At 56.1% G+C, this 27,905-nt stretch overlaps 2 protein-coding genes across 6 annotated transcripts; one reads left to right on the top strand and one right to left on the bottom strand.

Moving 5' to 3' along the window:
- Nucleotides 1–148: 148 nt before the first annotated feature.
- Nucleotides 149–11,248, bottom strand: AKR7A2 (aldo-keto reductase family 7 member A2). Of its 3 annotated transcripts, XM_070260822.1 has the most exons (11): nucleotides 10,872–11,248; nucleotides 10,464–10,543; nucleotides 10,043–10,172; nucleotides 8,854–9,093; nucleotides 7,204–8,685; nucleotides 4,559–4,746; nucleotides 4,259–4,363; nucleotides 3,417–3,513; nucleotides 3,086–3,185; nucleotides 2,363–2,492; nucleotides 149–1,502 (listed from the first exon to the last, which is right to left on the bottom strand). In XM_070260822.1, the coding sequence occupies exons 5-11, from the start codon at nucleotides 7,544–7,546 to the stop codon at nucleotides 1,341–1,343; spliced, it is 1,125 nt and encodes a 374-aa protein (XP_070116923.1). In that variant the 5' UTR covers nucleotides 7,547–8,685; nucleotides 8,854–9,093; nucleotides 10,043–10,172; nucleotides 10,464–10,543; nucleotides 10,872–11,248; the 3' UTR covers nucleotides 149–1,340. The 3 variants fall into 3 exon arrangements, with proteins under 3 accessions (XP_070116923.1, XP_070116924.1, XP_023491377.1); XM_070260823.1 differs by lacking the exon at nucleotides 8,854–9,093 and having other exon boundaries at nucleotides 10,872–11,204; XM_023635609.2 differs by lacking the exon at nucleotides 10,872–11,248 and having other exon boundaries at nucleotides 7,204–9,093; nucleotides 10,464–10,690.
- SLC66A1 (solute carrier family 66 member 1) lies at nucleotides 6,688–26,567 on the top strand. Of its 3 annotated transcripts, none has more exons than XM_070260830.1 (8): nucleotides 6,688–6,912; nucleotides 12,333–12,529; nucleotides 17,463–17,592; nucleotides 18,504–18,591; nucleotides 19,218–19,360; nucleotides 19,531–19,623; nucleotides 20,209–20,394; nucleotides 21,769–26,567. In XM_070260830.1, exons 2-8 carry the CDS (start codon nucleotides 12,366–12,368, stop codon nucleotides 21,838–21,840), a joined length of 876 nt encoding a protein of 291 aa, XP_070116931.1. In that variant the 5' UTR covers nucleotides 6,688–6,912; nucleotides 12,333–12,365; the 3' UTR covers nucleotides 21,841–26,567. The 3 variants fall into 3 exon arrangements, with proteins under 3 accessions (XP_070116931.1, XP_023491378.1, XP_014592979.3); XM_014737493.3 differs by lacking the exon at nucleotides 6,688–6,912 and adding an exon at nucleotides 7,748–7,827; XM_023635610.2 differs by lacking the exons at nucleotides 6,688–6,912; nucleotides 12,333–12,529 and adding an exon at nucleotides 7,741–7,827.
- Nucleotides 26,568–27,905: the final 1,338 nt, after the last annotated feature.

The raw sequence follows: 27,905 nt of genomic DNA, 5'->3' as shown, positions 1-27,905 counted from the left end.
TTAACCACTGGGCCACGGGGCCAGCCCCAAGGACTTAGTCTTCTTATTCAAGATTATTTTGGGTATCCTGTGTCCTTTGAATTTCCATATGAATTTTAGGACCAGTCTGTCAATTTCTCTAAAAAAACAAACAAAAAATCAGCCGGGATTTTGATAGAGTTTGCACTGAATCTTTAATTTGGGGGATTGTGTCATTTTAAGCAACTCAAGTTTTGGGTGGTCTGCTGTGCAATAACTAACACACCACCCCGCTTAGGGGAAGCTTCCATTTTATCATGGACGAAGAGGAAGGAGGGGCACTCGTTTCTGGAGAGAATATATTCTGTTTTCAGGGTGCCTCCCTCTAGACGGCCATGGGACTTTCCTTAGAACAAGGAGCCTTCAATGGTGGTTCTGTAGGGCTTCCGAGTTGAGCCCCTTCATCACTTCAAGCTGAGCAAGTTCTGAGTGTGGCCTCCACCGCTCACCCAGGGCTGAAGGGACTTTTCCGCTCTGGGAATGGTCACACGGCAACCCCCAGCCCTGGCATTGCTCTTCGGCTCCAGCCTGGGGTGCCTCCTGCTTAGAGCGGGGATCTGCGGAGGGAAACGGGGGCCCTGGCTGCCCGTGCCCCACCCCCACTCCCAACAGCAGCAGGCCCGGCGCAAGGGCCAGGAATGTGGTGGATGACCAGAGACAGGAGGCTTCAGCCAAGGCAAGAGCGAAGCCACCGCTGAAGTTGACAGCGTGGGTTCAAAATGGTCCACAGCGTCCTGGGAGCTTCTATTCTTCTCGGGGCGACTCTAATAGTACGTTTTTACCCAAACTGTTGATTTTGTAAATGTTTAGTGAGGGCATTTCTAAATGAGAGAAGACCCGCTTCACAGTGTGTGGCCCTCTTTCTCTGTCGTGTGTAGGAGAGTGAGGGCCACCTGCAGCCCCAGTGTCAGGGGCCAGGCTGGATTCAGGACAGGAGGCTGGGGAGACCTCATGAGGGCAGTGTGCACTGAGACCCGCTCAGCGCCTCTGCCCTTTGAAGACCCCAGCACACGGTTCTGCCCCTTTGGCAGGAAGCCCCCAGGCAGCATGGAGACAAGCCCGTGGTGCTGACTCAGGGCCTGGGCTACAGCCGGGTCAAGTGCCTGCTTTATTCAGACAGGAACTGCCGAGCAGGGCTCCGCCCCAGCCTTACACAGTGAGAAGGCCACCCGAGCAAGGCAGGAATCTACAAATTAACGTGTGGATCCAGACAGCCACGGAAGATCAGGCTCAATCAGCTTAAGGCAAACACTGGCCAAGGGAGAGAACAGAAGAGGGGACAGGAAAGAAAGAAACCGCTGGCGGCTTGAGCCCTTGGGGGCTTAGCGGAAGTAGTTGGGACATTCGTGGGCAACCAGGTGCCAGGCTTCATCAAAGGCCTGCACGACGGCCGGCTCCAGGGGCCCCTCCTCAGCCGCTGCCAAGTTCTGTGCCAGCTGCTGCATGCTGGACATGCCCAGGATGACCGCGTCCCCAAGGGCACCCTGCAAGGGGAGACGGCCAGGCGTCAGGAGACTTCTGCAACAGTGACTCCCGTCACACACACTCCCCCTCCCAGCCTCGCCCCTGCCAAGAGCTGCGATCTGCTGTTCACTTCTGCCCTACATAGCTCTACAGAGAATTTAAGGGGCCTTCCACAATTGCAACTGTGTGTCTGCAGACCCTGTCTTCTTTCCCCTGCTGCCACGCTGCTCATCCTCAGACACACCTCAGTGCAGAGCCCAGTTCTGCCCCTCAGCCGCTGTGTAAACCCAGCTGAGTTATCTAACCTCTCTGAGACTCAGTCTCCTTTTCTATTTTCAGTTGGTTTATGGGAATGAGAAATTATGTAAAGCACTTAGCTCCCATTTATTGAGAACCTACTATGTAAATGCCAGACAGTATGTCACTGAACAAGGCTGAAGCTGGAGAAAAGTCTTAGCCTGGAAGACAGGTGACACCAAAGAGAGAGGGAAACCCCAACTCCCACCAGAGGAGAGAGATTCATGGGTTTTCAGTCAAATCCGTGATAAATTTTCTACTCCCTTCACAGCTATGTGAACCGGTTTCCTCATCAGTAAAACTAGGACAGTCACACTTCATCAGGCCTAAGTAATTAATTAATGATTAATTCCGTGTCTGTAAAGCCCTTATGACAGAGCCTGGCACCTAGACAGCTACTGAGAACAACAGGAACACTGCCAAAAGAATTGGAACAGGGAGAAATTTCAGAGGAAAGAAACTATTTAGAAATCATGAAACTATTTAGAAATCACCTCAAGGTAATTCTGGCTCCCCTAAAAGAGGAGAAGCAAAAAAAAGAAAAAAAGAGGAGAAGCATCCTTAAAAGAGACAGCTGGGTTACCTGGAGCTGGGAGTGGTGGTACATCCACCGGAGGGCGGCCGAGGTCATGCTGGGGGCACTGGTGCCATCCGCAGCCTGCAGGGCCTTCTCCACCAGGGCAATGGCCTCGAAGTGGTGCTCCTTCCAGAAGCTGGGCAGGTGAGGGGAACGGCACAAGGGTTAGTCCCATGGGGTCACACTGGAGGGCCACAGCCAAAGACTCAACCAGGGCAGCTGCACCCACGCCAACCCTGTAGCACAGAGGGTCAGTGTCCCCTCTGGCAGTGAGTCTCCTGCTTTACTCGCAGCAGAACCACCCATGATATTGGCTCCCTCACCAGAAACCCCAGCGACATCTCCTCCCTCAGGGCGCAAAGCCTGCCCTTACTTGACTTGGTAAAACAAAGACAGCTTGTACAGGGGGCAGGCCTCGGCCCCAGGCCTCCTGAGCCTCAATCCAGGGCTCGCTCTTTCCTCTTGGCAGGTGATGAGCACTTCTCAGGGAAGAGCTATGACTTGGAAGACCTGGCATAAGGTCCAGGGATCCTCATTTCCTCACAGAGGTCCCAAGAAAACAAGAAGAAACCCCACAGAGGGATCGGTGATTCCTGCAGGAATCAAGAGACGCAGGTCCAGGCAGTAAGGCAGGGCTGGAGCCCCTAGGAAAGCAGCCTAGGACCTCTCCATCTCAGATAAAGGGGAGGCTCCATCCCGTCCATTTGCATGCAGCCATTCCCACCTCACCGATTCCTGTAGACCTCGGCCCAGTTATTCCCAAAGAAGCGGCCCGCAGGCTGTTTCCCGTCCTTGTCCTCGTACTTGTACTTGCCGGTCAGCAGGCCCCCTGCGGAAAGGCTGCAATCAGACCCGCTGGCCCGCACTGCGCCCAGAGGCTGCTCTGGACTGGGGGGGGGATGGTGGGAGACCCCGGAGGGATGGAAGACAGCCCAGCCTCTGGTCACACCCGCCCTGCTTCCCAGGTCCTGGACCTGGATTTCCAGTCAGGAGTAGGCAGACACAGGACAGGGCCAGGAACGCCCTCCCCCAGGGGAGCCTGCCCCACTGCAGCCCGTACCAGCCAGAGGGTTGTAGGCGTAGAACCTCAGTCCAAAGTGCCTCAGGCAGGGGAAGAGCTCCGTCTCCACCTGCCGGGTGGTGGCGTTGTACATGCCCTGCAGGTAGAAAGCCCGGCTGGAGAGGGTGCCCTTGTTGACGGAGGGACCCCAGCCTTCTTCTTTTAAAACCTTCAGTCAAAATCTGCCTTTAGCAATGATTTCCAAAATCACTAGTGTTGGTAAGGGATGGGGAGATGGTGCTGGACCCATGGAAGGGAAACCAGACTGGATATATCATTCCACAAATATCTGAGGGTGCCAACCGTGGGCTGGACACTGGGCTTCCAAACACCAGCCAGTCCAGCAAGGTCTCTGCCTCCAGCTCCAAGAGATGTTAGAGTTGAGTGAAAAACACAGACAGAAGATAATGATCACAATAAAAGTGGATTCTACGATCATAGCAGATGCTCACAAATATTTGCTGAATGTAGTCTGGAGACTGGATGCTCCTCTGGGGTGTGGGGAAAGGCTTCCAGAAGGAGAGGCATCTATGTGAGCCTGAGCACTCCTGCCAGAGCATGACGGGAGGAGTGCTCAAGGCTAAAGTGCAGAACAAGGAAGCGGGAAGGACGGACAAAGGGCACATGCAGGCAGAAGGGGGAGCCCGCGCCAGAGCGAGCACATGCCTGCTGGCCAGGCTGAGGAGCTTGCACGTGACCCTGTGGCCACCTGGGAGCCACCTGCAGGCTGTGAGTAGGGGAGGGGCTGCTATGGGGAGGGCACAGGGGGCAGTTAGCAGGGTCTAGGGACCCCGGGATGAGCAGGCGCCCTGAGACGGAGGCCTCTGCAGCCCGGCCCTCACCTGGTACACGGTGGGCACGATCCAGCCATTGCTCTTGCAGAGGGTGCAGATCTCAGCCACCTCCCAGGAGGCATAGTTGGAGAGGCCCAGCTCCACAAACTTGCCCTGCAGGGGAGGCGGCAGTCACATCCCACTGCGGCCCGGGACACCAAGAAGGGTAGACAGTGGGGAGGGGGGCACCCTGGGAACTGGCGACAGACCCCACTCTGGGACTGCCCTGGTGTCTCCACTCTCCTGGGTAGTGACAGGGCAAGGAGAGCAACAGCAGAGCTCCTCCGAAGCTCAGGGGGCCGCCTTCACCTCCTGGTGCAGCTGGTGGCAGGCGCGCAGTGTCTCCTCCACGGGGGTGCTGTGGTCGGGTGCATGCAGGTAGAAGAGGTCCACCCGGGGACACTGCAGCCGCTTCAGTGACGTCTCTAGCTGGGACCGGACACAGTCAGGCTTCAGCGACTTCCCTTCCCAGGGATTGGCCTTGGTAGCGATTTTCACTTTGGGGGGAGAATGTAATGGTTGAGAGACTTATAACCTCTTACTAGCATGTAACCCTAGCTAAATTATTTAAATTCTCCGAGTCTGCATTCTCTAATCTGTAAAGTGGGGATATAACAATGGAACTGTCCTCACAGGGAGATCGTGAGGATTAAATAATATCTGATACATAACTTCTCCATGTTCGCTGCTGTAATCACTGTCATTAGTCACCAAACTGCTGGCTGTGCCAGGCCTTGCACCAGAGGCTGAGTTCGCAGAGATGAACTAACTGACTCTGGACCTCTGCCCTCCGGGAGCTCCCCCATCTAGCAGGCGATGTTACAGTATGGTAAGTGCACTAGAGACAAGCACCTCATGCTACAGGAGCCCAGAGGAGAGGTGTGTGGCTCCACAGCCAAGGAGGAAGGGTGGCAAGCACAATGCATAGCGTGGGAACATGGGCAAAGTCACAACAGCAAGAAAACACAGCATGTGAAGGGCCGTCATGAAGGCAGGGAGCAGTGGCACATGAGACAAGCGAAGGGGCACAGACCTAACCCCAAAGGGCTTTCTCAAACACCAGCATGCAAAGGTTTATGACTGGACCCGTCAGCCAGGTTCACTCTGGCTGCAGTACAGAGAAAGAACTCAAGGGGGCAGGCCTGGAGACAGCCAGAGGAGTAAAGAGGCTGCCAGAAGAATTCAGGAGACACGCAGCTGCCTGAACACCGGGCACTGGCAGAGGTCAAGCTGAGAGGCAGGTAGAAGGCAAAGGAAGCAGAAGGCAAGTGTACGTCCCCCTCCCCTTGCAGACTCACAGCGTCTGCACATCCACTGCAGACCCAGCCTCCATGAGAACAAGACAGTGTTCTGCCACGCAAACAGCTTAGTGCTGGAAAGAACACTGGCTGTCTGGACTGACGGATGCGGGGACTGTGCACTTTTCACACTTGGCAAAGGCAGGTCGGAGGGTCGGAGGGGAGTCATCAGACCATGGGAAATGAGAGAGAACAAGCCCTGTAGCTTCTCATCCAGATTTTCTCCATTCCCCAACATTTCTCAGTTCCCCTGCAACGTCGGTGTGAACTTTGCCTCAGCTCCAACCTGAGGACTTGGGCTCAGTGAGTGCCTGGACTCAAGGAGGAAAGAAAGGAAGGGTTGGAGGAGAAAAACCAATTCAGAAACAAAATCTTCACTATCAGGAAGAGGCAGCCAGCTGAACTAGAAAGCGGGTGCCTTAGAAACGTGTTCCCGTTCTGTTCCTCCAGATCCACCAAGCTATGGATCCAAGGAGGACTCGGGGGCCCACGGTGCAAGGGCTGGGAAGGGAGAGGCTCAGGGTGGAAGAGAGGAGGCAAAGTGTGGGAGTAATAACAGTAGCTACCGTTCACTGAGCCCCACTGTGTGCCAGGCACCCTCCTAGGCACCTCGCTAATGTAATGAGGGACAGTCCCTCCCACACATACACATCCTTCACTCAAGCCACACCTGCCTACTGGACATCCTTCCACACACGGGGCGCTTTGCATTTCCAAGCCCAGACTTTGCGCAGCTATGCCCTCAGCCTCAAATGCCCCTTTCCTTCATTCTCTGCCCAGCAAACGACTATTGGTCCACTAAGGCCCAGCTCCAGTGTTCTCTGAGCTTTCCCTAGTGCCTCTCTCTGTCCAGACCATCCTCTCCTCCCGCCAAAAGTGGTTCCTTTTCTATGATCCTCAGTGATCATTTGCTTCAATCTTCCCCGTTAGACTCTGAGCTCCCCGGAGGTGGGTTAGAGTCACCTTCCTTCCTATAGCCCCATATCACAGCCTGGCACCAGGCTATAGGAGTGGACAGAAAGGCCTCACGCCCTCTCTCACACCTTCCTACTCCTCACTCTACCATCCCTGCTTCCCCAGCCGGGCCCACGGCGTCGCTACAACTCTCCCTAAGAGAGCCAGGGGTACCGCCAACTGAACAGAGCAAAGTCTAGAGCCTGACCAAAGACCAGGATGGGAAAAGGGCGCTCCTGGAGCGCACGGGCCGTGAGGACAATGCAATAGGGAGAGGTGTAGGCAAGCGCCTGGAGCCCGGTTATGGGCACCTGGGAGGGATGAAGGGTGAGCTGCATAGCTCCGGAGACCAGTGTTGCAGAACCAAGAAAGCAACGGGGATAAGAAGCGAAGGACTAGAGCAGACTCAGGGTAAGACTCGGGGATTCGCGAGCTGCAACCCCCTCCCTGCAGGAAGGTAGAGGAAGGTAAAGGGAGGGGAAGGAGGTCAAGACAAAGCCCTGGCCGGCTGTCCGGGCCTAGATGTGCTCGGGGCCCGAGGAGCTGGGGTTCACAGAGCTGCGGGGTGGCCAGGGGAGCATGGCGCCCTGGGAGGGGGCGAAGGGGTCGGTCCTGACCGCGGCAGGTGCACGGCTGGGGCCGGGTCAGCGCTGCACGAAGCGGGGGGGAGGCCAGGGGCAGGGCGCGGGGGCCAGGCCATACCTTTGCAGTCGCCGCCGCCCAGCCCGAGCCCCAGGCCGCCCAGGATGCTCTCGGACTGGCCGTCGCTGTACATGAAGGCCGTGTCCAGCTCGGTGTGGCCGCGCTCCAGGAAGGCGCGTACGGCCGCGGCGCTGGCGGGCGCGTCCATGCGGCGCCCCATCTCCATGGTGCCCAGCACGGTGGCGGGCCGGACCCCGGCGTCCGAGGCGGCCCGCGGGGTAGACAGCAACCGGGACATGGCAGCGGTGGCGGTGCGAGCCTCGGGCTGCCCGGGGCGAGGTGCGCAGCGAACCCCGGCGCGAGCCACCGCACGAGCCACTGCACGTGATGCGGCGGCCAACATGAGGTCTGCGCCTGCGCGCCGGGGTGCCTCGGGCCCCGCCCACCAGCCGCGGGGGAGGAGCCCCTGAGGCCGCAAGGGAGCGAGGACAAGGTGCGCGCCCCGCACACACGCTCGGCCGGCTCGCGGCGCCTCCAGGGACCGTCCGCCAAGTGCGCGGCGCAAGAGGCGGAGCCGGGGGCTCCGGGGAGGGGCGGGGAGGGGAGGGGCGGGGCCTCGGTCAGCTGACCCCGGCTGTGAAGACCGAACCCAGAAGCTGGGCCCGGGCGGCGAATCCTGACGCGGTGAGCCGGGATAGAGGCTGGGGGCCAACGCGAAGGCCGCGGGTCGGGACTCTGGGGCTTTCCTGCTGCATCTTTCCAAACCCTCCTGCAGCCCCTGCGCGGTCTTGGGGCTCCTGTCCCGTCCTTGGGGCGCGAGATCCTGGGACGCGGCTCTGGGCCGGGATTGGGTGACTCCTCGGGGGCAACTAGCATGGCCTCTCGGACCAGCCTGCCTAGGGGTTGGGGTCTGGGTCCCCTTTCACCTCCTAGTCCCTGCCGACGGGCCCCTTCGCTTCTGACGACTTTGTTTTCCCCAGGCCGGGCCAGGGGAGGGGGCCTCGCGGCCACTGTCCCCAGCGGCTGCCCTGTCATTATCCCCGCCAAACAAGCAGCCCGCGCTGGGCTGAGTCACCAGGAGGGAGTTGTGACCCAGGACCCAGAGACCTGGAGTGGGCCGTGTCCCCAAGCCGGACGCCCCTCCCCTCCGTGTACTCCCCGGGTCTGCAGGGAGCGCCGACTGCCCCCTCCCCACGCCGTGCCGAGGACGGGTTTCCAAGTGTGTACATAGAAAGTCTGCGTTTGGACGTGTGAGGACTGGCACGGGTCTTGCCCATTCAACACTTAGTGCAGGCTGCTGTGTGCCAGGGACCCCCGGGGGGGGGAGCGGAGAAGGTGGGGTACAGCCAGGACAGAATAATAGCCATCCCGGCTGTTACTGCTGAATGAGTGCTAACCTGTGCCAGGTGCCCTTCTCATCGCTTGGTGGGTTTCTCCCGTTTAACTCTGCGGTCAGCCTAGGAGGTGGACGCTTGCCTTATTCCCCCGCTGTACAGATTGGAGAGGCTCGATCTCTTGCCCCGGAGTTCTGTCCTAGGAGGCCTGGGCAGGGCGGTTCCACAGGGTTTTCTCTTCAAGCCGAGGCCCTTCGAGCTCACAGTTACGTCTTTCTCCCTCCCTCCCTTCCTTTCTCTCTGTCTCGCTCTTTCTTTCCCCTTTCCTGTCTTTCTCTGTGCAGCTGGTGTGTCTAGGCCCTGAGAATAAGCTTACAGCTAGGGCGGGGCAGAGGAGTGCGTTTAAAGTGGTCGCTGAGGATTCTTCAGGTGTGTGGACAAGGGGAGGGCAAGAGACGACAGGTGTTGTCCAGTCAGCTCTTGCCAGGCCTCTTTGAGAGAGCAGGTTAGCCTGGGCCGCAGTGTCTCTTTCCCAGGCCCTGCAGGGGAAGAAGGACACTCCCGGGGAAGAGACAGCACGCGCAGAAGCCTGGAGGCCTGAGGAGTATCTGAAGACCTGGAGCAGGGGAGGAGACGGGTGGAGAGGGCAGTTCTTAGAGTGCCTCGGGGCTTTGCCTCAAGGAACTTGGCCTCCATCTAGTAGATCAAGGTGGTCAGGTCACTTGACCAGCTTCAGCTGGAAACCTCTCCCTGACTCAGCTTGGGGTCTGGCAGAGGAGCTCGGAGGTGGCAAGAGACACCTTCTCCACTGCAGCCTTTCTCAAAGTGTGGCCCCGTGCGCCAGAATCAGCTGGGGGAGCTTCTTGAGCCCAAGTCCCTGGTTGCCAGCCCAGACACACTGATCTTAATTTGTGTTTTTTTTTTAAAGATTGGCACCTGGGCTAACAACTGTTGCCAATCTTTTTTTCCTGCTTTATTCCCCCCACCCCCCACCCCCCAGTACACAGTTGTATATCTTAGTTGCAGGTCCTTCTAGTTGTGGGATATGGGACGCCACCTCAACGTGGCCTGATGAGTGGTGCCATGTCCGCGCCCAGGATCCGAACCCTGAGCCGCCACAGCGGAGCGCGCAAACTTAACCACTCAGCCACGGAGCCGGCCCCTAATCTTCAATTTTGAACGAGTGCCTTCCAAGGACCCCTGCTTTGGTCCTTGTTAAACCTGTGGACGCAGTCACGCTTTGTTGCAACCCTGGACATCTGTTCACTTAGTGCTGTTTGTCCAGGAGGTGGGCCCGTTCTCAGAAGCAGGCCTGGGCCCAGGCTGGCTCCCTACTGGGGTCAGAACCTGCAGGTGACAGGCTGTAAGCATAGCGGCCCTCAGAGGAAGGCGCTTCTGTCCGGGGCTCGGGTGTGGCTCAGAGTCTCCTGAGCCCCAAGGTGCACACGGTGCTGTGCGGGGACAGGGACCAACCACACAGTGCCCTGGGCCCTGTGAGCCAAGGTACCCCCTCAAGACACCCCCCTCCCTCACTGGGCACATGTCCACCGTATTTCTTCCCTAACCTGGTGATGAGAGAGAGTGAGCGCGCAGCCTCAAAGTGGTTGAGATACTGGTCTCTCCTCAAAACAGTCACTACGATGCGGTGCGTTGCGTCGCGTCAGGCACTGGGCTCAGAGCCTTGGTGCACTTCCTCTGCAGAACGACCCAAAGAGTGAGCGTCATTCTCCTCAGACAGGTTCAGACAGGCTACTCACTTGCTCAAGGCCGCTCAACCTTATCTGTAAAATGGGGACAGTATTCCACCGCCCCCCTCCCGCCACAGGGAAGTTACAAGGATGGCAGTTTACTAACGTGTGATGAGCTGCAGTGGCATGATCAGACGCTGTAGGGGAGGGTGGGGCAGGCAGTCCAATTAGGGGATCGCTGGGGAACAACAGGACTTGATTTGAACTGCCTTTGGTGTTGCCAAGGTACAGTTCTTACCTGAACTGTATGATCCCCTGGGGTGGCCTTGCAGGTGCTGGTGGCAGGACATCAGGTAAACGATTCCAACATCAGCTGTGCTGAAAGTCATCAAGGTGGGTCCCCAAGGTGCAAGCAGAGGCTTCCAGCCACCCTTGCCGGGCCCTTGGAGATACTGCAGTGAACCAGGCAGGCGGTGACCTGGGGCACCCTTGCCTCCAGCTCGGGGCCTCTGCCCGCGGGTAGTCACGTTAGGGCTGAGAGCCTAGAGCTTCCTAAGAGAAGCAGCTGACTCGCTTCCTTTCCCTCCCCGACGCTCTCAGATGGCCGCAACCTCAGCAGTTCCACGGGTCCAGCCTGGGCCTCAGTCCTGGGCTATGACACAATACTGGGGGGCTAAGAAATAAAAAACAGACGCTTATTTCTTACCGTTCTGGAGGTTGGGAAATCAGAGCTCAAGGTGCTGTTAGGGTCAGTGTCCGATGAGTGTCCACTTCCTAGTTCATAGATAGCTGTCTTCTCACTGTGCCCTCACGTGGCAGGAGGGGTGAGGGAGCTCTCTGGGGTCTCTTATAAGGGCACTATCCCCGTTCATGAGGGCTCTGCCTCAAAACACCATTGCCTTGGGGGTTAGGTTCCAGCGCATTTTGGGGGAACATAGACATTCAGTCTATAGCACGGGGCATTGCTTTATGAGGGTCCTGGGCCTCCTGACACAAGTGGGAACTGAAGCGGGCTGGAGAGAGCTCAGCCCAGGCGAGCAAAACCCCTCTGAGCACAGGGAGGAAAAGGGAAGCCCGCGTTCTGGGCGTGAGAAGCTGGGCAGCTGTGCCAGACCACGGGCGGGTGCTGCCACGCCCAGGGACAGTGCGCCTGAGGAAGTGTGACATGGTGGCTGTGAGCTAGGGTTTGGGGCCCAGTCCTGGCTTTGACTCCCGGCTCTGCTGCTTCTTGGCTGGGTGGCCCTGGCAAGTCATTTCCCTGGTTCCTCACGGACGCATCAGTAGCCCGCACTTCACAGAGTCGATGTGAGGCAAAATGCGTACGTGCTGCAAGGTGCTTAGCACGGAGCTCAGTGACCGGGGCTGTGATGATTCTGCGTGGTAGGGGTGGCTTCAGCAGGCTCCACTTTCTCTCCCTTCTCTGGGACTGTCACACGGGCAGTCTCTGTCCAGGGTGCCTGGCCACCGGGAGGGGTCTTCCCTGCCTGCCACTGCAATGAGCCATCCTCTGGCTCTGTTGGTGGTGAGGATGGGGAGGTGGCTGTGGACTCCTTGTCGGCAGGTGTTCCACACATGTGAGCTCCTGGGAGATTCTAGCGCGCCACGCTTGGATCCCAGCCACCTGTGCAACCCTGGGCCTCACCTGGGCCTCATTCTGCACTTGCCTCATCTGACCGACTTGGGGGACGAGCCTTCTTTAAGTGAAATAATGCTCTTAATGGGCCTGGTCTCGGCAGACCCTCACAGCGCAATTTACAATGACAAAAGATTGGAAACAATCTAAATGTTCAAGAGTTAGAACAAAGGTGACGTTGTTTGAGGGCTCAGTTCTCCACACGGTGTTGATGAACTCATTTAACCCTCACAACTGTGCGAGGGAGGCACTGTTATTGCCCCATTTTACAGATGGGGGAACTGAGGCACAGAGGGGCTGTCGCAGCATTAACACGTGGTGAGCTGGCATTTGAGGGTGCTTTTCTCTGCCTGCAGGCCCAGCGCTCTGCCTGCATGTGTGGTGGGCACACGTTTGCTTCGATCTCCGTCCTTGAGGCTGATTGTGTCCTCTGGCTCAGGGGCTTGGTCAGTGACGCGTGATAAAGCTGGCATGGGGCCGTGACTGGGATCCCGACCTCCCAAGGCTAAAGGCCCCCTGTCTTTCTCCCTCTAGAGCCCTCCTCCTTCCATCCCTCCCGCAGCAGCCATGGTCTGGAAGAAGCTGGGCCCCGGCAACTTCTCTAACTGCCCCAATGGCTCCCGCCAGTGGATATGGGACGTGTTTGGCGAGTGTGCCCAGGACGGCTGGGACGAGGCCAGCGTGGGCCTGGGCTTGATCTCCATTTTCTGCTTTGCTGCATCCACCTTCCCGTGAGTAGTGGCAGGTGGCAGGGGTGGGGCAGTGGCTCCAGGGACTGCACAGAGGAGGGGCTGCCTGGCTGGCGCGGGCCTCTCCAGTCTCAAAACCGAGTGTGCTCCCTCCCCCACCCCCACTCACTGACTTCTAACCCACCGTGGAGGGCCCTGCACTGAACCCGACCCTAGGCCTTGCCTTGTGCTGGGCGATGCTGCAACAGATAAGAATAGTGGCTACTGTTTACTGAGTGCCCACGATGTGCCTGGCTCAGTTCTAAGCACTTGACATGTTTTTACCTCATTTAATCTTCCTAACAACCCTGTGAGATAGGCACAGTTACTATCCCTACTTTACGAGGAAACGGAAACCCAGAGACGTTAAGGAACTTGCTCTAGGTTGCACAGCTAGTAAGAGAGGAGGCGGAGGGGCAGGAGGGCTGGGATGAACCAGACACGGCCTCTGTCCTGTGACAGTCCAGTGGTGGACAAGCAGTGATTGCACAATAGTGTGGCCACTGCTGTGATTGTGGAATGAGGACATACTGTGATGTGGACAAGTCATTTCACTGCTCTGCGCCTCAGTTTCCTCATCTGTGAGATGAGATTGTTGTTCTCCAGCTCCCAGGGTTGCCATGAGGGTGGCATGGGGGATGGGTATAGGGAAAGCACCCAGCTCAGGGCCTTTGCACATGCATGCTGAATGCCATGGCTGGCCAGGGTGTGTGAGGGTCAGGGGGCGGGGAGAGGTGAGGTCGAAGAGGTCTTTGAGGGCCCTGTCATGGAGAGGCATTCTCCCCTGTTAGGAAATTTGCTCTTTATCCTGAGGAGAAAAGATAATCAGGGGCTTGACATTTTTTTAAATAGCTTTTTTGAGAGATAATTCATATACTATACAATTAGCCCATTTAAATGTGCAATTCAGTGGTTGTAGTATTTCCAGAGTTGTGTAACCATCGCCACATTCAGTTTTAGAACATTTTCATCACCCTAAAAAGAAACCCCAAAATAAATGAGCCCTTCCTCATTTCCCCCTAATCTCCCAGCCCCTGACAGCCACCCGTCTACCTTCTGTCTCTATACGTTTGTCTGTTCTGGATATTTCATATAATGGAGGCATACAGCATGCGGCCGGCTTCTTTCACTTAACATAACGTCTTCACGGTGCATCCATGTTGTAGCCATGTATCAGTACTCTGTTCCTTTTTCTGTCCGAATAATATTCCATTGCATGTGTCTACCATATTTTCTTTATTCACTCATCCATTGATGGACATTGGGTTGTTTCTACTTTGGGCTCTTACGATTAAGGCTGCTGTGTACCGTCACATACAGGTTTTGGTGGAGACGTATGTTTTACGTCTCTTGGGTATGGACGTAGGAGTGGAATTGCTGAGTCATGTGGTGACTCTGTGTTTAATCTTTTCAGGAACTGCCAGACCGTTTTCCAAAGCAGTTGCCCCATTTTATATTCTCAGCAGCGTATGGAGGTTTCAGTTTCTCCAAATCTTCATCAGCCCTTGTTGTCTTCTATCTCTTCTATTACAGTGTCCTAGGGGGTGGGAAGTTGGGTCTCATTGTGCTTCGATTTGTGTTTCCCTGATGACTAGTGATGCTGAGCAGCTTTTCATGTGCTTATTGGCCGACTATATATCTTCTCTGGAAAAAGGTCTCTTTGGATCCTTTGCCTGCTTTTCAACTGGATTGTCCTTCTTTGTTGAGTTGTAAGAGTTCTTTATATATTCTAGATACGCCGCCCTCGTCTGACGTAGGCTTTGCCAGGCGCTTTCTCACTCTGAGGGTTGTCTTTTGCCTCTCTTGATGGTGTCCTTCGAAGCACAAAACTTCTAAATTTTGCTGATGTTCAGTTTATCTATTTTTTTGCTGTTGCTTGTGCTTTTGGTGTCATATCTAAGAAATCATAGCCTAATCCAAGAACAACGATATGCGCTTATCTTTTCTTCTTTCTTACATTGATCTGATTCTGATGCGGATTCGATGTGTGTCTTTTCCCCAAACCATCAGGCAGTTAACTCACTTCTGACTCTACTTGGAGACAGCATCAGATCCCACCGGTTAAGGGCTCAGTCCTGGAAGGGTGCCCGCCCCCACCCCGCCCCAACCTCGGATGCCGGTCCCAAGTCCAGGCTGTCATCTGTGCTGCTGACTGCCCTGCTGCAGGTCGGAGCTTCCAACAGCCCCTCCTCGGGGCTGAGTCACTTGCAAGAGCAGCTCCCAGAATGCAGACATTTTACTTCATAGGTCACTGACTTATCCTAACAGAGTATAACTCAGGAGCAGCCAGATGGAAGAGATGCGTAGGGCAAGGTATGTGGGAAGGGGCGCCGAGCTTCCGTGCTCTCTGAGTGTGCCACTCTCCCCAGATCTCCACATGCTCACCAGCCCGGAAGCTCTCCGAACGCCATCCTTTTGGGTTTTTATGGGGGCTTCATCACACAGGCATGGGATTAAATCATTGGCTGTTGGCAGTTGAACTCAAACTCTGCCCCGCTCCCCTTCCTGGAGGTCAGGGACTTTCACTTCCCCCTCTAATCACATGGTTGGTTCCCCTGACAGTCAGCCTCCTCTCTCCTTAGGTGACCTAGGGGCCTTTACCAAAGTCACCTAATTAACATATCAAAAGACACCTTTATTGCTCTGTTCACTTAGAAAATTCCAAGGGTGTTGGGAACTTTGTGCCAAGAACAGAGAAAACCAAATACATATTTTTTGTTGTAAATCCCAGTATCCCAAATGAGCTCTCACATTTCTTCTTTGATCCAGTTTGAGCTATATTTTGTATACGGTGCGAGGTAGGGGTCCAGCGTCATTCTTTTGCGGGGGAACATCCAGTTGTCCAGGTACCACGTGTTGAAGAGACTGTCCTTTACCCATTGACTCACCCCAGTGCTGTAAGGTCTGGACATTTTTGCTGAATCACCTCGTTCCGGGTGCCGTGGGAGGTGTGGTGCAAGACCGCACAACAGACCCTGTCTTTGCCTTTGCAGAGCTTCCATTCTGGCTCCCTCCCAGACAGTCTGAGAGTCACGGGGAAGAAGGACGGGGGGACAAGGAGAGGGGCTGGAGGCTGTGTAAGATGCCCAGCAAGCCATGATGTCAGGGGGCATTGGAGAGGCCCTTAGGAAGCAGAGTGGACAGGTGTGGGTGACCGACAGAGGTCGAGGGAGAGAGACGCCTGTCCTCAGCTGTGACCTTCCCCAGAAGTCTCTGAGGAGCTGGCCGAGGCTTTGCTTTCCTGCCACGGCATGGGGCTGGCCTGCCTGGGCCTGGCTGATCAACCAGTGAGGGGGGTCAGGGGCCTGGAGGGATCCCCAAGTGATGACAGGAAGAGCAGCCACCTTCCTCCTCGGGACTCGGCCTCTCCTGGGTTTGACAGAATCACTTTCCCTGCCGTTTATGAAGACACAGCAAGTCACAGCGTCCTAGAAGGAGCTTTAAGGGCCACGTGATAAACCTTAATTAAGGGCCTTCTCGGTGCCAGGCTTGTGCTGGGCACCATCCCTGCCCTCAGGAAGCTTGAGTCCAGGAGGGACGAGGATGTCCAGTGTTACAGAGGCGCAGGGAGAGGATGCTGGTGAGCTCAGGTCAAGGAAGGCGCTGGGGAGGAACTGGCACTTCCTGAAAGATGGAGAAGAGCGGGTGGCAGGCTGTCTGCGGATGCAGAGCTTGGAGGAAGGGAAAGCAGTCCTGGTGGAGGGGGTGGGGCAGAGGGACAGCCGGACCCAGGGGCCTTGTAAGGGCATGCTCATGAGGATGTGGGTCCTTGCTGAAGAGCAGTGGAAGGCTCTGGAAGATTTTGGCAAGATTGGAGTTTTAGAAAGCTCCTGAGAGGGAGGATGGATTTGAGGGGAACAGGCTGGGTTAGGAGACCTAGAGAGGTAGGTGGAGGGGGCTCCGTGGGAGATGGCGATGGGAGGATGGCGGGGGTGGGGCAGGGGGAACAGCGCCCAAGCGCAGCTTTCCTAGGCTCTCACTTGGGTGAAGGATGGGGTGAGGTGCCATCTACTTACCGTTCATTTATTTAAATACACACAGATGATTAGAAAGAAATGGAACAGTGAATGGCAGTTTGTGTAATGGTGAAGAGCAAGACTGGAGCCTCAGGGTCTGGGTGTGAATCCTGCCTCTAGGTCTCCCTAGCCGTGTGACATGACTTGCGCGGTCCCCAGTGAGGTGGCTCGTCAAAGTAGACTTGACCTCCTAGGGGGCCGTGAGGACTGAGTGAAGGAATGTGCACGAAGGGCTCAGAGCTGCGCCCGAGGCCCCATTGCCACTGTCAGCATTGGACTCATGCTGAGACCTGGCCAGAGGTCCAGAGAGACGGTCCCAGCACCAAGGACCTTTAGGAAAACACTCAAGGTACCGAAAGCCGCCGGCTATTGTAAGGAAAGCCAAGCTCCAGGAACGACAGTGCCCCCCTTTGTCTGTTGCCCTTTGATGATAACAGGCTGTGGTTCAGCCCATCTTATCATCAACCGCTCCTGGAGATAGGGCAGCGCTCAAGCCTTGGGCCCACTGCCACCACCGCTATCCTTCTTCGAAACCCCCACACCCTCCATAGAAGAATCCAGTGTTCTATAAAGTGGTTCTCAGGGCCTAACACAAAACCTCAGGACCCAAAAAAACCCAGGTCCCCACTGGGAGACCCCAGGGTGCTGTGGAGGAGAATCTGAACAGTGCTCTGGATCTCTCTGGAGAGTGCACATCCCATAGTTTCCAGGTTGGAAGGGAGCCACCAAAGGATCAAGAAAGGCTCGCGAGGATTCTGCCTGCGGGAAGGATTGGCTCGCGGGCGACCTCCCGTGCTTCCTGCCCCTGCGCTGCTAGTCTGTGGTTGTGGTTGTCTCCTCCGGGGCTGTTCCCTCCTTGACGCTCCAACGCGGCGTCCGAGTCCTCGGGCCTGAGCGTGTGTCTCCCTCCTTTGCCACAGCCAGTACATCAAAGCCTGCAAGACGGGCAACATGGACCAGGCCCTGTCTCTGTGGTTCCTCCTGGGCTGGATCGGCGGAGACTCCTGCAACCTCATTGGCTCCTTCCTCGCTGACCAGCTGCCCCTGCAGGTGGGCCGGCCCCTGGGCAGGGTGGGCTGCCTAAGACAGCCATGGCATAGGCACTGGGGCAGCCAGCAGGGGAGGCCTGGGCTCCAGAATCCTGACCCATCGTCCCATCTGGTGAGGGCCCCACTCTGTAAAGAGAGCCCTCTGCCTTGCCACACAGTATGACAGCGTGCTGATCAATGCCCTTTTCTGGGCCTCAGTTTCCCCATCTGCAGAATGAACACATCCAACCAGAGGATCGCCGGGCTGTTTTGCCTGTGAGGTGCTGTGGTCCTAACTAAGCTTTCAGGGCAGGGAGGAGGAAAGGAGTTTTCCCCTGGAGGCCCAGCTGCCATCATCCTCCTGTGGTGAGACAGAGCTGGGTATCGCAATCAGGAAGCCATTGTCTTCCCAAGCAGGACTGTAAAGTCCTGGTTTTGGGTTTTTTTTTTTTTTTTTTTGCTGAGGAAGATTCACCCGGTTGCCAAACATCCTCTTTTTGTATGTGAGCTGCTGCCACAGCATGGCTACTGACAGATCCGTGGTATAGGTCCACGCCCAGGAACCAAACCTGGGCTGCTGAAGTGGAGCACACTAGGCCACCAGGGCTGGCCCTGGACTATAAAGTCTTAATTGCTCCTGTATCAGGCCAAAACAGAGCCCTCACTTCCTGCTTGCATCCCATTTTGTCCTGACTACTGGAGCTAGCCGCCATGTCCTGCACTGCCCAGGCCGGGCCCTCTGCCCACCTGATCTCTGTGCCAGGTAGGAACTGTGATCCCCTCCTTTCTAGAGGAGGAAACAGCTCAGAGAGGTGAAATGACTTGCTTAGGGTCACCCAGGTGTGTTGTGGCAGAGCACTACCCCTGTGCCAAGGTGTGGTCCTCGGAACCTGGGAGCGCAGCTCACGCCCCAGGCCCCTGCTTCTCTTACAGACATACACTGCGGTGTATTACGTCCTGGCGGACCTGCTGATGCTGTCGCTGTACTTTCATTACAAGTCTAAGAGACGGCCCTCTGCGTGTGAGTACGGAGGTCCCTCTGTGTCAGGGCTCAAGGGGCAGCCGAGAGGGCCGGGAGCTTGGGAGGAAGCGGGTTTCCCGTTGTTGGGTGATAAGCCAAACCTCGGAAAGACTTTCTGGGCCTTATCTGAAGGCCTGAGCCCTGATGGGCCAAGATAGAGGCCAGAGGGCGGTGAGCATGTCCGGGCAGGGCCACAGGGAGTGCCCTTCACTCGAGTTCTCAGTCTGCAAGTGTGACTTCAGCAGCTCCTCTGTGCCCAACCGTGGCTTCGAGCTGAGGAAACAAGGACAGGGCACACAGACCATCACTGTCCTTGAGGATCCAGAAGGGATGATACCTGAGGTCAGTTCGGGGGCTATTCAAGACCGGGCACTTGCCATGGGGCTGTCTCAGCATTTCCAGTTTGCATAAGCCCCTCCTGTCCGTACTGCTCTCATCATTTCACCTCTACAACCAGAGATACTGTTATTATACCCATTCTACAGATGAGAAATTAAAAGTCAGAGAGCTTAGGTCACTTGCCCAAGGTCACACAGCCACTGAGGGGCAGGGCCAGGACTCAATTCCCAGTCTGTCTGCTGCCACTCAGGTACCTAACCTCGGCTTCCCTCCTGCATCATGTCCAGCCTCGGCCCCCATCAATTCTGTGCTCTTCTTCATCTTGGGGATGGCGTGTATCACCCCGCTGCTGAGCAGGACGGGCTCTGTGGCTGCCCCGAGGGAGGTCTTCCAGGGGCGGACACTCCTGTCTGTGGAGCCAGCCAGTAAGGTGAGGTGTGGGTACGCGATGGTAGAGTGGGGTGGGGGTTGGCTCATCCCAAGGGCCCACCCCTTCGTGGCCACGTGGGCAGGAGGTTGCCTTCCAGGAGGGGGCTTGGGGATCTCAGCCTGCACCTCTGGCCCCTCCAAGGCACTGAGCGCCCCCTTCTGCCCTCTCAGCCCTTCACTCGGCAGGAAATCATTGGCTTCGTCATCGGCTCCGTCTCCAGCCTGCTGTACCTGCTCTCCCGGCTGCCCCAGATCCGCACCAACGTGAGCCTCGGGCAGGGACGGGTGGGGCCGCGCGGCAGAAGAGCAGCTCAGGCCCTTAGGGTTAAGGGGTGGCATGGGGCGGGAGTCTTCGTGCAGAAGGTCTGCGTCCAAACTCACTGTTGGCTTGGGCAAGTTAATCCAATTCTCCCAGCCTCAGTTTCTGCCTCTGGAAAATGGGCATGCTGATGCCCGCCATCAGGGGTCCAGGTGACCTTTGTGTGTCTCAGGGAAGGTGAGAAAGAGGGGCAGAGAGGAGAGGGGAGGGTGGGGAGTCAGGGAGGGGGAGGCTTGCTGGGCAGCGAGCATCAGCATGGCGCTGGAGAGCAGGCGTGGTGGGGCCAGCAGGCACGGGCAGCTGTGGTCTCCTGTGCACCTGAGCGGGGCGTCTGGGAGAAGTCATTGGACTGGGGATGGGGAGTCAGGCCCTGGGAGGGCTGGTCTGAGTGCCAGGCCCATGTTGGACACTGGGCACACAGTGAAAAATCAGCTCAGAGCATGTACAGTGTGCGGGGCTGATGGACACGTGGACAGTTCCAGTCCACGAGCCCTGTTTGAGGTCTCTGACCCCATGCGCCTCACCTCCAGTTCCTGCGGAAGTCGACCCAGGGGATCTCCTACTCACTGTTCGCCTTGGTGATGCTGGGGAACACACTGTACGGACTGAGCGTGCTGCTCAAGAACCCCGAGGTGGGCCAGAGTGAGGGCAGCTACGTGCTGCACCACCTGCCCTGGCTCGTGGGCAGCCTGGGTGTGCTGCTGCTCGACACCATCGTATCCTTCAGGGTGCGTAGGGCAGGTGGGGTGGGGTAGGCATGGCAGCGGCAGCCTCTGCCTGCACACAGCATCAGCATCCATCCATTCATCCACCCCTCCATCCACCCATCCTTCCATCCATCTATCCATCCATCCATCCATCCATCCATCCACCACTCCCCCCTCCTTCCATCCATCCATCCGTCCACCACTCCATCCATCCATCCATCTATCCATCCACCCCTCCTTCCATCCATCCATCTATCCGTCCACCACTCCATCCATCCATCCATCCATCCACCACTCCACCCCTCCTTCCATCCATCCATCCATCCATCTATCCATCCCACCCGTCCAAGAGTCAGACCTCGTGTGTGCCCGGCGCCCCGGTAGGCACGGATCCAGTAGTGAACAAGAACAGACACGGCCCTTGCCTCAGGAAGCTAACAGCTCAGTCAGCACACACGTAATTATCAAACAGTTACTTCGTTGCAGTGGCACTGAGTAAGTACCACAGAGAAAAACTACGAGAGTCTGAGCAGGAGACTGTTCTGGTTTAGAGGCTCAGCAGAGGCCTCCATCAGTGCTATTTAAACTGTGCCCTGAAGGAGAAGGAGTCAGGTAAAGGCAAGGGAGGGATGTTCTAGGCACAGTTTGTGTAAAGCCCCTGAGGAACAGGGAGAAAAACCAGCCCATCCATGCCAGAGGAATGAAAGCTGGAACATGGAGACATACATGCATTAGAGTCAGAAAAACCTGGGTTCAAATCCTGGCTCCACAGCTTCATAGCTGTGTGACACGGGGCAAACCCTTAACCTCTCTGTGCTCGCATATCTTTCTCTGCATGGTAGAGGTAACAGTCACTGTCTCACCAGGATAATAGGGCAGTTACATAAGATGAGGTACCCAGAAGCACCCAGCACACAGTGAGCGCTCAGTAAATGTTTGCTAAATGACTGAATGGGGCATTATTTGGATCTCATTTGGGAGAAAGTAAACATGGGCCTTGTTTCAACATTTGCTGAGTCCCTGCTGGGTGCAATGAGAGAGAAAGGAAATCTTAAGCTCTAGTGCCCCAAATGACCCCAGCCACTTGGTGAGCCCCCCAGGATGCTGTAGGGTGAGAGGAAGGCAAGATCCTGGGGCTGGGGTTGCGGGGGTGCCGCCTGAGGGAAGAAGACCCCACGCTGGACTTGGAAGGTGCACAGAGTTTGGCTGGGGAGGGGACCGTGGTCAGAGTGGAGGGGGGAGCGAGAGCAGAGGCCAGGAGGACGTGGCTGATCTTCCCACCTGCCGGAGTGGGGACGGGAGGCGGGGAAGAGGGAGCCACAGGCCGCCAGGGGCAGGTCCAGCCCACGCTCTGCTCGGTGTGGCCTTGACGTCGGGCTCCAGATCTCCATACAGTTCCTGGTGTACCGCAAGGCCGCCACCTCCTCAGAGCGCCAGCCCCTCCTCCCCAGCTGACCAGACCCCAGGCCAAGGCGACAAGGACGTCCAGGTGCCACACTCAGGAAGAGAGAAGGGTGGGGGCAGTCACGGTGCTGCTGACCTGGACTGGGCCGTGGAAAGAGCTGATGGGGCCTAGAACTCCCGGCCCAGCCGTCTGCCCTGTGGCTCCGAAACCTCTGTGGGCTGACTCTTCCGGAAGCCCTGACTAACTCTTCCAGGAGCAAGATGGCCCCCAGGGCCAGCCCGGCCCTCCTTGGAGCGCACCTCCCAGGGTCCAAGGCAGCTGTCCCTGTGAGCCTCGAGGGAGGGGCTGCGGCCAAGGCCTTGCGCTCTCAGAAGACGGTGAGGCTGCCCATCAGCTCACCTACCTCATTCTGCTGTCTCACCCCTGGGTGCGGGGCACCGCGTGGCCCGGTGCCCAGGACTGCGGCCTGGCGCCCAGGCCTGTCCTGCTGGCTGCAGACAGCCAAGTAAACGGTCCTTCCCAGCGGGGCCTGTTCTGTTGCTCCTGCCCCCGGTGCTGGGGTCTGGGCTGCTGTGGGAACTGCGGCGGGTGGGGATCTGGGCCCTACCTTCCAGGGCCCAGGCGGGACCTAAAGGGTCAGGGTGTGGGATTGCCGAGCAGGAGGGGACGGAGTCTGCCAGTCAGCCCCAGGGGCCTCTGGTTTCTTCAGCCTGCTTCTCTGGGACAGGCGCCACACCTGGTGGTGGGGACACTCCAACAGGGTCCCTGCACCTCGGCGCTCAGGAAGAAGCAGGATACTTAAGGTCCAGATCTTGGTTCTGTGTCTTAGCTTCTCGGTGCCTGAGTTACCTCATCTGTGAAATGGGATGACAGTATTACCACTTCATGGCCTTATAAAGTGGTGTCATTACACAGTTTAGCCCGAGAGTCTGGCATGTAGTAAGGAATCAATAACGGTTACCTTTGATTATTTTTAGTTGGAGGAGAAGGATGACCAGATCTCCCTGGAGATCAGGGAGACCTTCCTGGAGGAGGTGACATGGCAGAAGGATGAGCAGGGGACAGGTGGGAGTGCTGCAGGCCGGAGGAAGGGCAGGTGCAAGAGCAGGGGGAGGGAGGAGAGGAGGGCAGGCGCAGCTCTGAGCTCCGCTTCCCAGGCCCCAGCCTTACTTTGTCACCTGGACCCTGTTCTGTGTCCACTTCCCTGTTGGCCACGACCCTACGGGTGCCTGAGGACAGAGGGGCTAGCTCCCCTCTGTGCTGGCCGCCTCTCGCCCCCACACACCCCACCTCACTTCCCCAGAGCCACCGGGGTGGGCGAGAAGCTGCACCCCAGCGTCTCAGAATCTTCCTCTTGCAGCCCCCAGCAACGGGGCCGCAGCCTCAGCCGCGAGAGGGCGCCGTGGCCCAGTTTGTGCCCCCAGCATTTGTGGAACACAGCCCTCCCTGCTCGGCCCACACTGTGCAGGGGACCCTGGGCGGGGGGGGGGGGGGGGGGGGGGCGGTGAACCCACTCTGGTCCCTGCCCTCAAGGAGGGGAGACGGTAGCTGGGGTCTGGTGGGAAGGGCTGGGCCCAGAGGGTACAAAGTGCCATGGGAATGAGGGGATGAGACCAGCCCCAGGAGACTCAACCAGAGAAGGCTGCACAGAGGAGGTGCCCTGGAGCTGAATCTGGAAGGGAGAGGGAAGGGCAAGGCAGGACAAAGGAAGGGTGTGTGCAAAGGCCTGGAGGTGGGAGTCCGGGCTGCTCCCAAGGTGGCACCACTTATGAGGAGCCTTGAAAGCCAGGCTGACATGAGGACGGTCGTGGAGGCAGGGCTGGCTGGCAGCGGCTCACAGCAGGTGACTGAGTTTGGTCTGGGGAAGAGGAGCAGGGAATTGGGTCTGGGGAGACCAGGGAGGGGGCACCTCTGGAGTTCGGGTGGGCAGGGAGGGCCGGCAGGGCCGATCTCCCCCAGCCCTGTCCTGGGCATGCCTGCGGAGCCCCGGGTGTACCCGGGCAGCCGCTGACGTTCATTGAGCACTGGCTGTGTGCAGGGTGGGGCTGCGCACGGTCTCATTCAGTCCACCCAGCCCCCTCTGAGGTAGGTGTAGTCGCAGTGGCCATTTTACAGATGAGAGAACAGGCTTTGAGGAATTAAGCAACTTGCCCTAGGTGACCTTGCTGGGAGTGGCCACTGTGTGATTTGCATTAGGTCCCTCAGCTGCAGGGCTTGAGGGTCCTCAGAGTCCCCTCCCTCCCTCTGTTCATGGCTAGGGGTCCAGGGCTTCAGGCCGGGGGCAGTCCCAGCCTCACTCTCACCCTCGGGAGTGGCCCAACCCTGCTGGGCTCAGGCTCCCTTCCCACTGTCCTGAACCGTGACTCCCACAAGCTTCTGGCTTTGTCCCAGCAGAAGTGGCCCCCAGGCTCCAGCTGGCCCTGGACCGGGCTTGGTTCAGGTGCCCTTTGTCAGCCAGCTGTCTGGCTCCATCCAGGGCTGTGACCTGGCTCGATGCCACTTACCTGGAACCAGGTGGTGCCCTCCCAGCCTGAAGAGCTGGGGGCTCAGTATGGCAGCATGAGTCCCAAGGGCGGGCCTGAACTAGAGCTGGCAGGGGAGAAAGACGTGAACCCTCATGTCCCCTGCCCAGGAAGCCCTTGTCTGATGGGGGTGGCATGATCCCTTGCTCCTGGGAAGCACCCAGTCTCATGGGGCGGTGGCTCTTGCTTTCAGGCGCTGCCCAGTCTGCTGAAGTCTGTGGTTCCTTCCTCCTCAGGAAGCCCGGGTCTCACGGGGGAGACCTGGCCCCTGGCCCGGGGAGTGCCCTGATGGAGAACGTAGTTGTGGTGAAATGAGATGGGCTTGTCGGCTCGTGCCCCAGCACCTGACACGGGTGTGTGTAAGGGCCTGGGAAATAAATGACGGCCACGTGAGCTTGTCTACCCACAGCCGGGACCTCCCCAGGTTCCTCTTGGAGAACGGAGGGCCAGCCCGATTGATGGATTCCACCGCATGGGCTGGGCCATGCTTGCTGGCAGACGGGGCCTGGAGGGGAAGGGTCTCCAGGTGGATTTCCTGTCTCCCCCAGCTCACACCTCGTGCTCCTTGCTGCAGGCAAGGGCTGGTGGGGTCCTCATCTCTAGGTGTGGCCTGACGGGATGGCAGCCCCCACCTCCAGTCCTTCCTCCCGCCTGAAGCGTGGGCCCAGCAGAGTTCTGCACTTGGTTTCAGGTCCAGGCTCAGCTGAAAAAGTGGCAGAGCACTTACCAGTTGCCCTTGGCCAGGAGGGTTTCTCCCTTAGGACCTTGATGGGCAACGGGAGGCTGGACCAGTCACCCCCAAAGATCCCTACCTTGGTGGGTTATATTTTAGCTATTGAATGAGAAGCCATATATGAAAATGCCTTGCACGATGCCTGGCCCTGGTGCTCCCCAAATCCCAGGGGACGGAGGCAGGCAGGCAAAGCTGGCTGGCAGGTGGCATTCTCCAACAAAGCAGATGGAACAGCCAGCAGCCAGGTCCTCAGCACTCAGCCCAGGCCCTCCCAGCCCAGGGTTCCCCTTGGCTGTTTAGCAGACCTGGGACTTTTTGAAGCCACAGCTCAGACAATATGGCTTCAGTCCCCAGAGCTGAGAAAAAGGAGAAGTCCACAGCTCGCCCTCTCTTCCGCCCTTCTCCTGCTGACTTCACCGGAGCTGGAGGGTGGGACCACAGAGGCCCCCGGGGGGGAACATCCAGGCGTCCCAGATGTCCCAGCACCCTATGGGGAAGGGGGTTGCCTTTTGCTTCAGATTAATTCGATTCACCTGATAACTACTGATTAGTCCCCCACCCCTGTGACAGCCCTGAAGACACGGCCCCCCACCGGTAGCACTGTGCCTAGCACATAAAAGTGCTCAGTAAGGATTAATTTTCTTAATAAGTACTTCTCCACCCCGACCAGACAGTATGGGCGGACTTCTCTTCTCTTCACCATCATATCCCCAGTACACAGTGGTGCTCAGTGAATGCTTGGTGAATGAATGAGTGAATGCAGTGAATGCCTGAAACACTGTCCCTCAGAGAGCCTACAATCCTGGGAAGGAGGCAGGCCTGTTAGCAGCGATCAGAGCTGTTGAATGGGTGCACTTTAAGATTTTTTTTTTTTTCCCTTTTTCTCCCCAAACCCCCCGGTACATAGTTGTATATTCTTCGTTGTGGGTCCTTCTAGTTGTGGCATGTGGGATGCTGCCTCAGCGTGGTTTGATGAGCGGTGCCATGTCTGCGCCCAGGATTCGAACCAACGAAACACTGGGCCGCCTGCAGCGGAGTGCGCGAACTTAACCACTCGGCCACGGGGCCAGCCCCTGAATGGGTGCACTTTAAATGGGTGAATTGTACATGTGAATTAGATCTCAAAAAGGTTATTTGAAAAAATATCAAATTAGCTATTATTGAAATTTGAGTGGGAAGTGATGGGTAATGAGAATAGATTGCATCTTGCAACCCTTCTGCTCGCACACTGTTGCTACAGAGTAATGTGAATGCCTGATGGGCGTGAGGATGGTGGCCAGTTAGGTGCGAGGAGTAAAGGGTTTCCTTCACCACACTGGGCAGAGAGAGTCAGACACGTGTAGGATGGAGTCTGTCCGTCCCGGGGAGCATTTTGGAGCACTCATCCCAAACTGAAGAGTTTCACAAAAAAGGCAGAGACACTGATAATCAGAATGTGTGTCTGGGAAGGAATATTTTAAATGGCATGGAAAATAACTAAGAACAGAAAATTCAAATAAAACATTAAAAATATTGTACCACATTTAAATATTTCAGAAACTTAAATTTCTCTAAATTATGAGTTTATATAAAGTAATGTTTGTATTCTGAATGTCGTCTTTTTAAAAAGCTAATTGAATAACCAGAGTAGAAGGGATACGAATTATAACCAAACTTTTTATAAAACAAGAAAAAATAGCACCAACTAGTTCTAAAGAAATATCTATTTAACAGGTCATCTGCTTTCTAAAGGGCCGAGAAGTGAATTGCAAAATCAGTAACAGAGCTCTCACTCGAAATATTTTTAGTGAAACAGGTAAGTTTTGACTGAAGCAACAATTTGACAAGGCGTGATTAAGTAATCTGGTTTTCCAGCTGAAGGTTTTACAAATTTTAGTTATATTGAGAAAAGAAAATAATTATAAAATGAGACATTTTAACTTAATATTTAATTTCTATATTTAATTCATAACATTAATTTTTTTAATTTTTAATTTTTTTTAGGATTTTATTTTTTTCCTTTTTCTCCCCAAAGCCCCCAGGTACATAGTTGTGTATTCTTAGTTGTGGGTCCTTCTAGTTGTGGTGTGTGGGACGCCACCTCAGCGTGGCTCAATGAGCGGTGCCATGTCCATGCCCAGGATTCGAACCGACGAAACCCTGGGCCGCCTGCAGTGGAGCACGAACTTAACCACTCAGCCACGGGGCTGGCCCCCCATAACATTAATTTGTTTTCATCCTTTCTTATTAAATTTTAAAAGGTTTTGCCGTAGAGGCTTAAAAAACAAAAATTGATGAGAGAACAGGAGAAAAAGATCCTCTCTTGGAACTCAGAAGTGATTGTACCGTGCAACTTTGCTGTAGCTGATTATTTCTATTAGCTTTCTGGTGGATTCTTTAGGGTCTTCTATATATAGAATCATCGTCCACAAACAACTAGAGTTTTACTTCTTCCTTTCCAATTTGGATGCCTTTTATTTATTTTTCTTGCCTAATTGCTCTGGCCAAAACCTGCAGTACTGTGTGGAATAGCAGTGGGGAGAGTGGGCACCTTGTCTTGTTCCCATTCTCAGAGGGATGGCTTTCAGTTTTTCACTGTTAAGTATGATGTTGGCTGTGGTTTTGTCATATATGTCTTTATTATGTTGAGATATTTTCCTTTATACTCATTTTATCGAGTTTTTATCATAAATGGCTGTTGGATCTTGTCAAATGCTGTCACTCTATCTATTGAGATGATCATGTGATTTTTATTCCTCATTTTGTTGATGTGGTGTATCACGTTGATTGATTTGCAGATGTTGAACCATCCTTGCATCCCTGGTATAAATCCCACTTGATCATGGTGTATGATCCTTTTAACGTATTGCTGTATTTGATT

Source organism: Equus caballus, chromosome 2 (assembly GCF_041296265.1).
Source record: "Equus caballus isolate H_3958 breed thoroughbred chromosome 2, TB-T2T, whole genome shotgun sequence".
NCBI classification, from domain to species: Eukaryota; Metazoa; Chordata; class Mammalia; order Perissodactyla; family Equidae; genus Equus; species Equus caballus.
Note: the sequence above shows the minus strand (reverse complement) of the source record. Positions and strands in the feature narration are given on the sequence as shown.